Source organism: Homarus americanus, unplaced genomic scaffold (assembly GCF_018991925.1).
Source record: "Homarus americanus isolate GMGI-L3 unplaced genomic scaffold, GMGI_Hamer_2.0 scaffold30535, whole genome shotgun sequence".
Taxonomy (NCBI): domain Eukaryota; kingdom Metazoa; phylum Arthropoda; class Malacostraca; order Decapoda; family Nephropidae; genus Homarus; species Homarus americanus.
The window spans coordinates 2,895,713-2,910,450 of NW_024732440.1; the positions used below are offsets into that span (position 1 = coordinate 2,895,713).

General features: G+C 42.1%; 2 protein-coding genes and 2 pseudogenes across 2 annotated transcripts; 2 read left to right on the forward strand and 2 right to left on the reverse strand.

Moving 5' to 3' along the window:
- Positions 1-2,065: 2,065 nt before the first annotated feature.
- Positions 2,066-2,119, reverse strand: LOC121868868 (annotated as a pseudogene).
- A 1,392-nt stretch (positions 2,120-3,511) lies between these two features.
- On the forward strand, positions 3,512-5,290 carry LOC121868762. The gene is made up of 2 exons (XM_042369647.1): positions 3,512-3,612; positions 4,780-5,290. The coding sequence occupies exons 1-2, from the start codon at positions 3,601-3,603 to the stop codon at positions 5,170-5,172; spliced, it is 405 nt and encodes a 134-aa protein (XP_042225581.1). The 5' UTR covers positions 3,512-3,600; the 3' UTR covers positions 5,173-5,290.
- A 5,626-nt stretch (positions 5,291-10,916) lies between these two features.
- On the reverse strand, positions 10,917-10,970 carry LOC121868867 (annotated as a pseudogene).
- Positions 10,971-12,362: 1,392 nt separating this feature from the next.
- Positions 12,363-14,130, forward strand: LOC121868763. The gene is made up of 2 exons (XM_042369648.1): positions 12,363-12,463; positions 13,620-14,130. The coding sequence occupies exons 1-2, from the start codon at positions 12,452-12,454 to the stop codon at positions 14,010-14,012; spliced, it is 405 nt and encodes a 134-aa protein (XP_042225582.1). The 5' UTR covers positions 12,363-12,451; the 3' UTR covers positions 14,013-14,130.
- The last annotated feature ends 608 nt before the right edge of the window (positions 14,131-14,738 follow it).

The window sequence follows — 14,738 nt, forward strand, 5'->3', positions numbered from 1 at the left end:
GCTATAGAGTCATTGGGGCGGAAGAGGGGAGGAAAAGAAGGTGTGCAGAAGTTCTTACAGATGTTTTCAGTTAAGGACCAGAAGGATTTACTAGAGGAGGAATTAGTCAGGACAGCGGTCTTTCTTTTAATAAAATTCCGCTTGGTCCTACGAAGAATAGCCTTACAACGATTCCTAGAAGTAATGAAAGAGGTGTGGGTAATAGGAGAAGGAGATAATTTCATAGCTCGATATGCCCTATCTCTCACCCTGCAAGCAAGAGAGCAGGAGCGATCAAACCATGATTGTAATGTGAAAGTTTTGGTAGAAGATGGAATAAATGCACTCATACCGCCCTGTATAACCCCAGCAATGCTGTCAGCACATACCGAGGCGTCCCGAGTGGAAAAGCAACATTCATCCCAAGGAAAGTCGGTGAAGAATTCTCGCAAGGATTGTCAGCTTGCCCTCCGATAGTGCCATAGTTGACGTTTAGAGGGGGTGGGGGAGGTGGTCGTGCCCAGTTTGATTTAATAGAATTAAGGTTGTGATCAGAAGACCCTAAAGGGGCAAAAATTGAGTATGAATAGTGTGAAGGGTTAGAGGTAAAACAAAGATCAAGAATGTTAGCAAGTTGATCGTGTCGATCAGGAACGCGTGTAGGGTGTTTGATTATTTGTTCCAAATCATTAAGTAAGGAAAAAGAGAGTGCCTCAGCTCCACCTGGGTCATCCCTTGCAGAGCCAAGCCACTTTCTGTGATGTACATTGAAATCCCCTAGGTAGCTGTTAATGAATATGATGTATTTCTTTGTGTATGAACCTCTGTCCTGCGTGGCAGTGAGAACTGATACCACCCTCAGTGTCAAGACCTGACTGAATTACTCAGAATAGGCAAACTGTAATCCAAGCTTTGTCAATAAATTTGTTAAACTAATTTAAAACATCATTCACTTTATCTGCGCCAGTCACACCCAAGACCTGGAGGTGTACAGTAGCTAAAAAAGGTACCTGATAGGGTGGGTCCGATGACTTTCACAATTATACGTACAACTCGTGATGTCTCGGGAGGGTAGGTATGCGTGTCTTCACCCACCGCCATTCAGTATCCAACACAGGGAGTGAAATGACATATACATACGGTGACAAATGCTCAGGGCACCTCATAACAGTCAGAGATGGTGACTTGGTGGCTCCCAGTTGTTATGTATCGTAATGCTATCAGAGCCTGAAGGTGTGATGTTACTGAACAACATGTACACGAGATCTTAACCTAATTACTTTGCATGTCATATTTACCTTTTTTCTGATAAAATGGTTTCTATGCAATTCAAAAGGCTGGCTATAGCCAAAAAAAATATGGTTACCTTTGTTATCAAGAGCAACTTTATTAATAAAGTGGCGCCCCTAAACTTAACATTTACCCTTAGTACATATTGATCATTACTCGAGGCTAAGAAAAAAAATAAGACAAACATAATATGTCTGATTTTCATCATAAGGTGGTCTAGTGGTCTAATAATAATAATAATAATAATAATAATAATAATAATAATAATACGGTAATAATACAACCTGCTAGTATTTACATATAAATTGCTGCTGAATTTGTCTTATTGATCACATAAATATTATTTTATATTAAACCAAGTTGGAAACTCCTACAGTTTGTAATTCTTCTTTTCGAAATGTTATCATTATTCAAGACATGTACTGTCTAAGGTTCATTAAGCTTAATAAGATACTCTGTTGCATCCTGTCGTTGCCAAAACACGCCTTCTATCATATAATTATTATAATATATTATGTTCGACATTTCGTCGTTAGTTTGAAAATCATATAAAATCATTTAAAGAATTGTCCATCAGCTTAAGCTGCAGCAGTCAGGCAGTGTGTACTACATCTTCCCAAATCACAGAGGATAAACGTGTGTTCATAAAATAATAATAATAATAATAATAATAACAAATCGCCCAGCATTTCTTTAATAACTTTTCATTTTGTATCTCTTTTTCATGGCATTAGTACAAAAATACAATGCCGGGTCTTTGTAGGGGTTGGCAGGTGCTCTCCGCACCCGCGCAAGGGGGGCCATGCTAATCTTCTCTGTATCGTTCCAATTTTAGTATACAGTATGTACTGCCGAAGCAAGTACGCCGCACCCGCAATAAAATTCTTTAGTTTAGCTCAGAGGTCGGGGATGGCGGAGCAGGTCCCGCTTTTGTCTTGAATAATATATCCATTAAACCCTCGGTACACAAGGTGGTAGCATGGACAGCATTGCACTCGATTATCTACATTTCCTCAGTTGTAAAGGTAGGTATTTACGGTGTGGTGAACTGGGGACGCCTTAGCCACCAACTGTGCTGCTCAGATTGTCTGTGAATTGGAGATGTTCCAAGATCTCTACAGTTGTAGAACCAGTTTTATTTGCACCATTTGCAAGGTTTACTTTTTAATAAGATCATCTGGTTGACTTATGCAGTTCCAAAGACTACGACATTTATGTTGGTTTAAACTCATGTTATTCCAAAGTACTATAATTCTTTGATTACAAAATTCATTGCAACGTTAAATGCTTATGTAGATTAACTATTGTCATTAGTTAAATACTGTAAGGTCAATATATTGAACTCTTTGCTTCTTTCACATTTACAATAAAACAAGATAGTCAAAAGGTTATGAGAACGACAGACTTGATACACGCCTTGCCATCCTTAGGGAGGCGCCTTAATTGACCCCCTTCGTCCTTTCGGTTCAAGTTTTTCGTAAGTGGGTCCTTAGTCATCATGCAAATTGAAACAAAAGAGGTACTTTAGTTTTGCCCTGTTTTTACACTGGGGTAACACAGCCTTGAAGTATTGGGGCAAAGGTGATTATTGTTTATAGCGACCTACCTATGTACATTAAAAACTGTGTGGTACCCGAGAGTGGGCGAGCTGAACCCAACCCCTCAAGGGTCACAGCGGCGTGCAGGGAACGTTGAGCTACAATAGAGTTAAGGTGGGTTAGCTTTTTAGCCCATCGTGGTCCAGTGAATAAGCTTCCTGCCTATCATTCGTGGTGGTCCGGGTTTGATATCCGCCACTCAGAGGTGATTATTGAATACATTGATTCAGTTTTAAGTGAAACTTTATTCGGATTTAACTGGCATAAATCCCCAGAATTTTGATCAAAATTTAAATTAAAGATATTCAAACCCATTTACATTAACCTCTTAAGCTTCATTTATCCTTAATAACGAATGAGCAATAATCTCTGTATTAAATAATACACCCATTCGATACTTCTTTGTGCGTGCATTTCTCTTTTTTATTTTCACGAGTAAATATATTTCCATGATTTAAGAGAAGTAACATCAATTCACCCGATAAATAATAATGCAAAAGTGGATTAATTTGATGGATTTAAATCCGGTTTCCATCTTGATAATGGACGGTTTTAGCAGGACCAAATTCTAGGAGTAAGGACAAAATCGAGAAGTCACACTCCATGAGTGTTCACTCAACTTAGGACGCGACCTTATACCTACGTCACTGAGGGAGGAGACAGGGGGCAGGTACGAGTATATAAGTGCAGATGCATGTGGTAATTTCACTTCACTGCTGACTCTTAACACAAGATGTATATCCAGGTGAGTGAGTATCACACTACATGTCTCAATACGAGTGTTTCCACGTTGAGGGCAGGTGAGTGCCACGCTGTGGGCAGGTGAGTGCCACGCTGTGGGCAGGTGAGTGCCACGCGGTGGGCAGGTGAGTGCCACGTTGTGGGCAGGTGAGTGCCACGTTGTGGGCAGGTGAGTGCCACGCTGTGGGCAGGTGAGTGCCACGTTGTGGGCAGGTGAGTGCCGCGCTGGGGGCAGGTGAGTGCCACGTTGTGGGCAGGTGAGTACCACGCTGTGGGCAGGTGAGTGCCACGTTGTGGGCAGGTGAGTGCCACGTTGTGGGCTGGTGAATGCCGCGCTGGGGGCAGGTGAATGCCGCGCTGGGGGCAGGTGAGTGCCGCGCTGGGGGCAGGTGAGTGCAGGTGAGCGCCACGTTGTGGGCAGGTGAGTGCCACGCTGTGGGCAGGTGAGTGCCACGTTGTGGGCAGGTGAGTGCCACGTTGTGGGCAGGTGAGTGCCACGCTGTGGGCAGGTGAGTGCCACGCTGTGGGCAGGTGAGTGCCACGTTGTGGGCAGGTGAGTGCCACGTTGTGGGCAGGTGAGTGCCACGTTGTGGGCAGGTGAGTGCCACGCTGTGGGCAGGTGAGTGCCACGTTGTGGGCAGGTGAGTGCCACGTTGTGGGTAGGTGAGTGCCGCGCTGGGGGCAGGTGAGTGCCACGTTGTGGGCTGGTGAGTGCCGCGCTGTGGGCAGGTGAGTGCCTCGCTGTGGGGAGGCGAACGGTGCCCAAATGAGTTTCCCTCAGCATTGTGTCTCGTTAAGTGGCAATACAACAGATAAGTCAATCATCAAAACTTAATTTAAAAATGTCCATTGGAATTCAAGAATGGAGGATGATAACATTACAGGTCTCCGTTATTCAGATGGTAGAACTAATAATAAGAGAAGTGAACACACGCACGCACGCACACGCGCGCGCACGCACGCGCACACACACACACACACACGCACGCGCACGCGCACACACACACACACACGCGCGCACACACACACACACACCTGTCAAACAATAATTCTTCTCCTCCAAGTCACCTTCAATTTTCCTCTTTGTACATTTCCACTTCAATCATAACTTATTGTTAAATGTGATAGCAGAACATTAAAATAATATATGTATATATTTTTTTTTCTCCAGATGTTCGTGTGTGTTGCCCTGTGTGCCTTAATGGCAGTAGCGATGCCCCAAGACTCCCAGGTAACTGGGCTTTTGCAACCAGAGGAAGGAGAACTCGGGGAACACCAGAAGATCGTCGGGGCGACCATTGACCTCCTACCAGACATCGCTGACGTCTTACAACGTGTAGGAAATCGTCAATCCACCAACTCAGAGAATGTCCAGAGAATCATTGTGGATTTCTTGCCTATCACAAGGAAGATTCTGAAGGCCACTGCAGATGTTGAGGGCCGAGAAGTTAACAAGGAGGATGTTCAGAGGATTTACGCCGCCGAAGCTGTCATGCCTTCAGTAGTCGAATTCATGGAGAAATTAAGAGATATGGACTTGTTCAGCTCTCAGAAACAACAATAAACTTATCAGCTGCAGTATAATAGACACTAAAAGCTAATTTTGCCTACCATTATTTGTAAATGTTAAAAACTCTTGGCCGGAAATAAAGTAAATTGTAAATAAAACTAAACTTCAACGATTTGTATGTTTATATTTAACAACCCGAGGCCCATAGCCTCGCCTACATACACTTAAGTTATTACTAACCTTACATGAACCTATAAGTAATACAAACTTCTTCTTTTAATGGTCCTTAACTTAACATGACTTCAAGAAGTTACTATAGCATCCCCATGAGTTTCACGCATATATCATGATTGTCAAAGTCGGTGAAATTCAGAACATATGATCATATCACCATTTGGGAAATTTCAAAACAAATTACAATACTTCAAAACTTTGGTCATCGAGTGATCACCTGGAGTTATGGAGAATGGTTAAGTGTCTTCAATACAAATGTGAACTTATGATTATAATTTCCCCTTTCTATAACCTCTGAGAACCCTAAGCGCTCAAAATGGGCCAAATTTCTTGTATTTTTCCTACTTAATAAGATAACGTATCATTTGTTTCCGGACCATAAAAATAAGGAATCATGTGGAGAGAAGTTTATCAATATAATCAATATTCTAGTGATTTTGCAAGATTTACCACAGTGTAATGTTTCTTAAAAAGCTTTATAACACATTGATTCATTATTAAATTTTCCGTTTTAATCCGAATAAGGCAAATTTTAATGTGAACTTCATTATTCCACACAACACGAGCAACACATTAAACTTTTCAAATATAATCTTGGGTTTCATTATTATCAAGGGAATATATGGCACCAAGTAATGAATATAACTGAACTATCTGTTGTGTAAATTTTGGAATCAGAGAGAGGAAGTTTGGCTCTCCACAATAAACTCATTCAGTAAAATAATTGACAAAAATAAAGTGATCCTCATTCAAAACATGAAGGAGATGTGAGTGAGGCACCAATTAAGAAGAGCTGACTGAGAATAAAGAAGTCAATGAATGAAATAATGCCAAGGGATTGCCTAGCCCGTCGCAAGGTGTCATCCTCAACCTTAAGCCAAGTAAACAATGTGTTTTTGCTCGTAACAAGGCTAATAAAGTACTTGGGTTCATACAAAGGAGTGTTAGTTACAAGACTAGCGAGGTCATCCTAAAACTGTATCTTGCTCTTGTGAGACCACACCTGGATTACGCAGTTCAGTTCTGGTCACCGTATTACAGAATGGATATAGAATCCTTGGAAAGAATTCAGAGGAGAATGACAAGACTAATCCCGGGCATTAGGAACCTTGAGTATAGAGACAGGTTAAAGCATCTTAATTTGCACTCCCTTGAGAGACGTAGAGCGAGGGGCGACCTGATAGAGGTGTATAAGTGGAAGGCAGGGCTAAACAAAGGGGACATTACAAAGGTACTCAAACTATCCACCCAGGAGCGAACTCGTAACAATGGTTTTAAATTAGACAAATTTAGATTTAGGCGTGAAATAGGTAAACACTGGTTTGGAAACAGAGTAGTGGATAATGGAACAAGTTACCAAATATCATCATTAACTCGAATACGCTGAATTGCTTCAAACATAGGTTGGATGCTCATATGAGCAATAGGGGTTGGGTGTAAACGGGACTGCCCAGTATGGGCCAATAGGCCCGCTGCAGCTTCCTCCATTCTTATGTTCTTATGTAACAAAAAACAGTGCACCGGCGACAAAAAACACACAAACGTCATGATAGAACAAAACAAGAAGGTCCACTCTCTGAATCTTTACAGGACCAGATTCTTCTTGCCAGGTGGAAGCTTTTTTTTTATAGGAATAAACGAAATATTTCAAATGGTTCGGGACTCGTTTTGAGGAGGGACCAAATTGATTACATATTATCCTCAAGATGTGTTAAGAATTTCATTATTGGCTTATTCACTTGTCAGTATCTCGTGATGTTCTCGTATCCTCCGATGAATGTGACTCTCTCTCTCTCTCTCTCTCTCTCTCTCTCTCTCTCTCTCTCTCTCACATAATAGAAAGGTAGATATCTGAGACGTCGAGATGTGCTACAGCAGCATCTGGCTTTAAATCTCTACTCTAGACAATGTAAATACCTCCGTGTTCCCTTAACATGAACCGATAAACTCATTCACTGTAGAAAGAAAGATACATTAGAAACAAGAGGTGACAGGAAATACCCTTCACATAAAAAAGTTCCCATAACACTGACAAAATATTTGCTATTAGTTTCCAAGAATTTGCAAATCTTGAAAGAAAAACACCCCAAATAATCTTAGCTCCAGGTACAGTGTCAGGGAACATGTCCTTAATAATAACATTAAAAGAAATCAAAATTGTCAGCATGATAACCTTTTAACATCTGCACAGAGAAATGGTGATGAAGTGTGGAAAGCTGTATAGACCTCGTTGCCTTGAACACCGCGACTTTCCAATGTTACGGTTGTGATGATGATTATGATGATGATGATGATGATGGTGGTGATGATGATGGCTCCATATACAAGTCATAAAGAACTCTATATCCTAAGAAAGTCAAACCCAGAAGACTTGAAAGATTTGGCTCTGGTTGGCCAAGACGGAGATATACTTGACTGATTGAGACAGCCACGTCTACTATTAACGAAGTATAATTTTGTCTAAACTTCTAATATATTCCTTACTTTTTCATGAAGCATTCAAAATTATTTCAAGATTAATTTATTTGGAATGAATTTTGAAAAATCTAATTCTCTCATAAGTTTGTCATTGGTCAGATAAGGCGAACTGAGCGTGTTTTACTTCTTTTTTCAATTCGATATTTAAGACCCGTTGTCTCTTGACCATATGGCATTGTTCGGTAGTGATAATTTTGTGGGGGAAATCGCTGATTGGTTGTTAGCTATTTGGGCCGCTTAAGGCTAGCGCCTGATCGAGGTATTAGCTTTTCCCTCTGAATGTGCCATGAGCACAAGTCAAAAGCAGCGTCTACGCATACAGAAGAGCTAACGCGTTAGCTTCTCTTTTTTTTTTTTTTTTACGGGAATTAGCCCACCCGGGCACAGGTCAAACGACCCACAACGGAGCCTGGGAAGTTTAGATAGCAAATACTTGTGCCATACTCTGTCAAATGCTTTGGAGATGTCGAGAGCCACGACAAAAGTTTCCCCATAATCCCTAAGAGAGGATGACCAAAGATGGGTGCAGTAGGAGAGCAGATCACCAGTAGATCTTGCCTGGCGAAAGCCATACTGGTGATCCGACAAAAGAGAAAGGCGTTCAAGGTGACGGAGAAAATGGGAGTTCAAGATAGTTTCGAAAATCTTAGAGAGGGATGAAGTTAGGGCAATGGGGCGATAGTTAGAGGGATTAGAATGGTCACCCTTCTTCGGGATGGGCTGAACCAAGGCATGCTTCCAAGAAGAAGGAAAAGTTTGGGTTTTGAGGCAAAGGCGAAAGAGGCGAGCAAGCACAGGGGCCAGGGCTTCAGCACACTCCCTCAGAGCACGAGGGGGTATTCCGTCCGGTCCATGCGCCTTACTCACATCCAACCTGGATAACACACCGGCAACCCTGCGAGTGGAGATTATAGGAAAGTGCATAGGTTCAGTAGGAGGTGCAGGGGTAGGAGGGATAGAGTGGGAATCGTCTAAGGTGGAATTAGAGGAGAATAAGGTGCCAAAGAGGTTGGCTTTGTCAGGGGGAGAGTTGGCTATAGAGTCATTGGGGCGGAAGAGGGGAGGAAAAGAAGGTGTGCAGAAGTTCTTACAGATGTTTTCAGTTAAGGACCAGAAGGATTTACTAGAGGAGGAATTAGTCAGGACAGCGGTCTTTCTTTTAATAAAATTCCGCTTGGTCCTACGAAGAATAGCCTTACAACGATTCCTAGAAGTAATGAAAGAGGTGTGGGTAATAGGAGAAGGAGATAATTTCATAGCTCGATATGCCCTATCTCTCACCCTGCAAGCAAGAGAGCAGGAGCGATCAAACCATGATTGTAATGTGAAAGTTTTGGTAGAAGATGGAATAAATGCACTCATACCGCCCTGTATAACCCCAGCAATGCTGTCAGCACATACCGAGGCGTCCCGAGTGGAAAAGCAACATTCATCCCAAGGAAAGTCGGTGAAGAATTCTCGCAAGGATTGTCAGCTTGCCCTCCGATAGTGCCATAGTTGACGTTTAGAGGGGGTGGGGGAGGTGGTCGTGCCCAGTTTGATTTAATAGAATTAAGGTTGTGATCAGAAGACCCTAAAGGGGCAAAAATTGAGTATGAATAGTGTGAAGGGTTAGAGGTAAAACAAAGATCAAGAATGTTAGCAAGTTGATCGTGTCGATCAGGAACGCGTGTAGGGTGTTTGATTATTTGTTCCAAATCATTAAGTAAGGAAAAAGAGAGTGCCTCAGCTCCACCTGGGTCATCCCTTGCAGAGCCAAGCCACTTTCTGTGATGTACATTGAAATCCCCTAGGTAGCTGTTAATGAATATGATGTATTTCTTTGTGTATGAACCTCTGTCCTGCGTGGCAGTGAGAACTGATACCACCCTCAGTGTCAAGACCTGACTGAATTACTCAGAATAGGCAAACTGTAATCCAAGCTTTGTCAATAAATTTGTTAAACTAATTTAAAACATCATTCACTTTATCTGCGCCAGTCACACCCAAGACCTGGAGGTGTACAGTAGCTAAAAAAGGTACCTGATAGGGTGGGTCCGATGACTTTCACAATTATACGTACAACTCGTGATGTCTCGGGAGGGTAGGTATGCGTGTCTTCACCCACCGCCATTCAGTATCCAACACAGGGAGTGAAATGACATATACATACGGTGACAAATGCTCAGGGCACCTCATAACAGTCAGAGATGGTGACTTGGTGGCTCCCAGTTGTTATGTATCGTAATGCTATCAGAGCCTGAAGGTGTGATGTTACTGAACAACATGTACACGAGATCTTAACCTAATTACTTTGCATGTCATATTTACCTTTTTTCTGATAAAATGGTTTCTATGCAATTCAAAAGGCTGGCTATAGCCAAAAAAAATATGGTTACCTTTGTTATCAAGAGCAACTTTATTAATAAAGTGGCGCCCCTAAACTTAACATTTACCCTTAGTACATATTGATCATTACTCGAGGCTAAGAAAAAAAATAAGACAAACATAATATGTCTGATTTTCATCATAAGGTGGTCTAGTGGTCTAATAATAATAATAATAATAATAATAATAATACGGTAATAATACAACCTGCTAGTATTTACATATAAATTGCTGCTGAATTTGTCTTATTGATCACATAAATATTATTTTATATTAAACCAAGTTGGAAACTCCTACAGTTTGTAATTCTTCTTTTCGAAATGTTATCATTATTCAAGACATGTACTGTCTAAGGTTCATTAAGCTTAATAAGATACTCTGTTGCATCCTGTCGTTGCCAAAACACGCCTTCTATCATATAATTATTATAATATATTATGTTCGACATTTCGTCGTTAGTTTGAAAATCATATAAAATCATTTAAAGAATTGTCCATCAGCTTAAGCTGCAGCAGTCAGGCAGTGTGTACTACATCTTCCCAAATCACAGAGGATAAACGTGTGTTCATAAAATAATAATAATAATAATAATAATAACAAATCGCCCAGCATTTCTTTAATAACTTTTCATTTTGTATCTCTTTTTCATGGCATTAGTACAAAAATACAATGCCGGGTCTTTGTAGGGGTTGGCAGGTGCTCTCCGCACCCGCGCAAGGGGGGCCATGCTAATCTTCTCTGTATCGTTCCAATTTTAGTATACAGTATGTACTGCCGAAGCAAGTACGCCGCACCCGCAATAAAATTCTTTAGTTTAGCTCAGAGGTCGGGGATGGCGGAGCAGGTCCCGCTTTTGTCTTGAATAAAATATCCATTAAACCCTCGGTACACAAGGTGGTAGCATGGACAGCATTGCACTCGATTATCTACATTTCCTCAGTTGTAAAGGTAGGTATTTACGGTGTGGTGAACTGGGGACGCCTTAGCCACCAACTGTGCTGCTCAGATTGTCTGTGAATTGGAGATGTTCCAAGATCTCTACAGTTGTAGAACCAGTTTTATTTGCACCATTTGCAAGGTTTACTTTTTAATAAGATCATCTGGTTGACTTATGCAGTTCCAAAGACTACGACATTTATGTTGGTTTAAACTCATGTTATTCCAAAGTACTATAATTCTTTGATTACAAAATTCATTGCAACGTTAAATGCTTATGTAGATTAACTATTGTCATTAGTTAAATACTGTAAGGTCAATATATTGAACTCTTTGCTTCTTTCACATTTACAATAAAACAAGATAGTCAAAAGGTTATGAGAACGACAGACTTGATACACGCCTTGCCATCCTTAGGGAGGCGCCTTAATTGACCCCCTTCGTCCTTTCGGTTCAAGTTTTTCGTAAGTGGGTCCTTAGTCATCATGCAAATTGAAACAAAAGAGGTACTTTAGTTTTGCCCTGTTTTTACACTGGGGTAACACAGCCTTGAAGTATTGGGGCAAAGGTGATTATTGTTTATAGCGACCTACCTATGTACATTAAAAACTGTGTGGTACCCGAGAGTGGGCGAGCTGAACCCAACCCCTCAAGGGTCACAGCGGCGTGCAGGGAACGTTGAGCTACAATAGAGTTAAGGTGGGTTAGCTTTTTAGCCCATCGTGGTCCAGTGAATAAGCTTCCTGCCTATCATTCGTGGTGGTCCGGGTTTGATATCCGCCACTCAGAGGTGATTATTGAATACATTGATTCAGTTTTAAGTGAAACTTTATTCGGATTTAACTGGCATAAATCCCCAGAATTTTGATCAAAATTTAAATTAAAGATATTCAAACCCATTTACATTAACCTCTTAAGCTTCATTTATCCTTAATAACGAATGAGCAATAATCTCTGTATTAAATAATACACCCATTCGATACTTCTTTGTGCGTGCATTTCTCTTTTTTATTTTCACGAGTAAATATATTTCCATGATTTAAGAGAAGTAACATCAATTCACCCGATAAATAATAATGCAAAAGTGGATTAATTTGATGGATTTAAATCCGGTTTCCATCTTGATAATGGACGGTTTTAGCAGGACCAAATTCTAGGAGTAAGGACAAAATCGAGAAGTCACACTCCATGAGTGTTCACTCAACTTAGGACGCGACCTTATACCTACGTCACTGAGGGAGGAGACAGGGGGCAGGTACGAGTATATAAGTGCAGATGCATGTGGTAATTTCACTTCACTGCTGACTCTTAACACAAGATGTATATCCAGGTGAGTGAGTATCACACTACATGTCTCAATACGAGTGTTTCCACGTTGAGGGCAGGTGAGTGCCACGCTGTGGGCAGGTGAGTGCCACGCTGTGGGCAGGTGAGTGCCACGGTGGGCAGGTGCCACGTTGTGGGCAGGTGAGTGCCACGTTGTGGGCAGGTGAGTGCCACGCTGTGGGCAGGTGAGTGCCACGTTGTGGGCAGGTGAGTGCCGCGCTGGGGGCAGGTGAGTGCCACGTTGTGGGCAGGTGAGTACCACGCTGTGGGCAGGTGAGTGCCACGTTGTGGGCAGGTGAGTGCCACGTTGTGGGCTGGTGAATGCCGCGCTGGGGGCAGGTGAATGCCGCGCTGGGGGCAGGTGAGTGCCGCGCTGGGGGCAGGTGGTGCCACGTTGTGGGCAGGTGAGTGCCACGCTGTGGGCAGGTGAGTGCCACGTTGTGGGCAGGTGAGTGCCACGTTGTGGGCAGGTGAGTGCCACGCTGTGGGCAGGTGAGTGCCACGCTGTGGGCAGGTGAGTGCCACGTTGTGGGCAGGTGAGTGCCACGTTGTGGGCAGGTGAGTGCCACGTTGTGGGCAGGTGAGTGCCACGCTGTGGGCAGGTGAGTGCCACGTTGTGGGCAGGTGAGTGCCACGTTGTGGGTAGGTGAGTGCCGCGCTGGGGGCAGGTGAGTGCCACGTTGTGGGCTGGTGAGTGCCGCGCTGTGGGCAGGTGAGTGCCTCGCTGTGGGGAGGCGAACGGTGCCCAAATGAGTTTCCCTCAGCATTGTGTCTCGTTAAGTGGCAATACAACAGATAAGTCAATCATCAAAACTTAATTTAAAAATGTCCATTGGAATTCAAGAATGGAGGATGATAACATTACAGGTCTCCGTTATTCAGATGGTAGAACTAATAATAAGAGAAGTGAACACACGCACGCACGCACACGCGCGCGCACGCACGCGCACACACACACACACACACGCACGCGCACGCGCACACACACACACACGCGCGCACACACACACACACACACACACACCTGTCAAACAATAATTCTTCTCCTCCAAGTCACCTTCAATTTTCCTCTTTGTACATTTCCACTTCAATCATAACTTATTGTTAAATGTGATAGCAGAACATTAAAATAATATATGTATATATTTTTTTTTCTCCAGATGTTCGTGTGTGTTGCCCTGTGTGCCTTAATGGCAGTAGCGATGCCCCAAGACTCCCAGGTAACTGGGCTTTTGCAACCAGAGGAAGGAGAACTCGGGGAACACCAGAAGATCGTCGGGGCGACCATTGACCTCCTACCAGACATCGCTGACGTCTTACAACGTGTAGGAAATCGTCAATCCACCAACTCAGAGAATGTCCAGAGAATCATTGTGGATTTCTTGCCTATCACAAGGAAGATTCTGAAGGCCACTGCAGATGTTGAGGGCCGAGAAGTTAACAAGGAGGATGTTCAGAGGATTTACGCCGCCGAAGCTGTCATGCCTTCAGTAGTCGAATTCATGGAGAAATTAAGAGATATGGACTTGTTCAGCTCTCAGAAACAACAATAAACTTATCAGCTGCAGTATAATAGACACTAAAAGCTAATTTTGCCTACCATTATTTGTAAATGTTAAAAACTCTTGGCCGGAAATAAAGTAAATTGTAAATAAAACTAAACTTCAACGATTTGTATGTTTATATTTAACAACCCGAGGCCCATAGCCTCGCCTACATACACTTAAGTTATTACTAACCTTACATGAACCTATAAGTAATACAAACTTCTTCTTTTAATGGTCCTTAACTTAACATGACTTCAAGAAGTTACTATAGCATCCCCATGAGTTTCACGCATATATCATGATTGTCAAAGTCGGTGAAATTCAGAACATATGATCATATCACCATTTGGGAAATTTCAAAACAAATTACAATACTTCAAAACTTTGGTCATCGAGTGATCACCTGGAGTTATGGAGAATGGTTAAGTGTCTTCAATACAAATGTGAACTTATGATTATAATTTCCCCTTTCTATAACCTCTGAGAACCCTAAGCGCTCAAAATGGGCCAAATTTCTTGTATTTTTCCTACTTAATAAGATAACGTATCATTTGTTTCCGGACCATAAAAATAAGGAATCATGTGGAGAGAAGTTTATCAATATAATCAATATTCTAGTGATTTTGCAAGATTTACCACAGTGTAATGTTTCTTAAAAAGCTTTATAACACATTGATTCATTATTAAATTTTCCGTTTTAATCCGAATAAGGCAAATTTTAATGTGAACTTC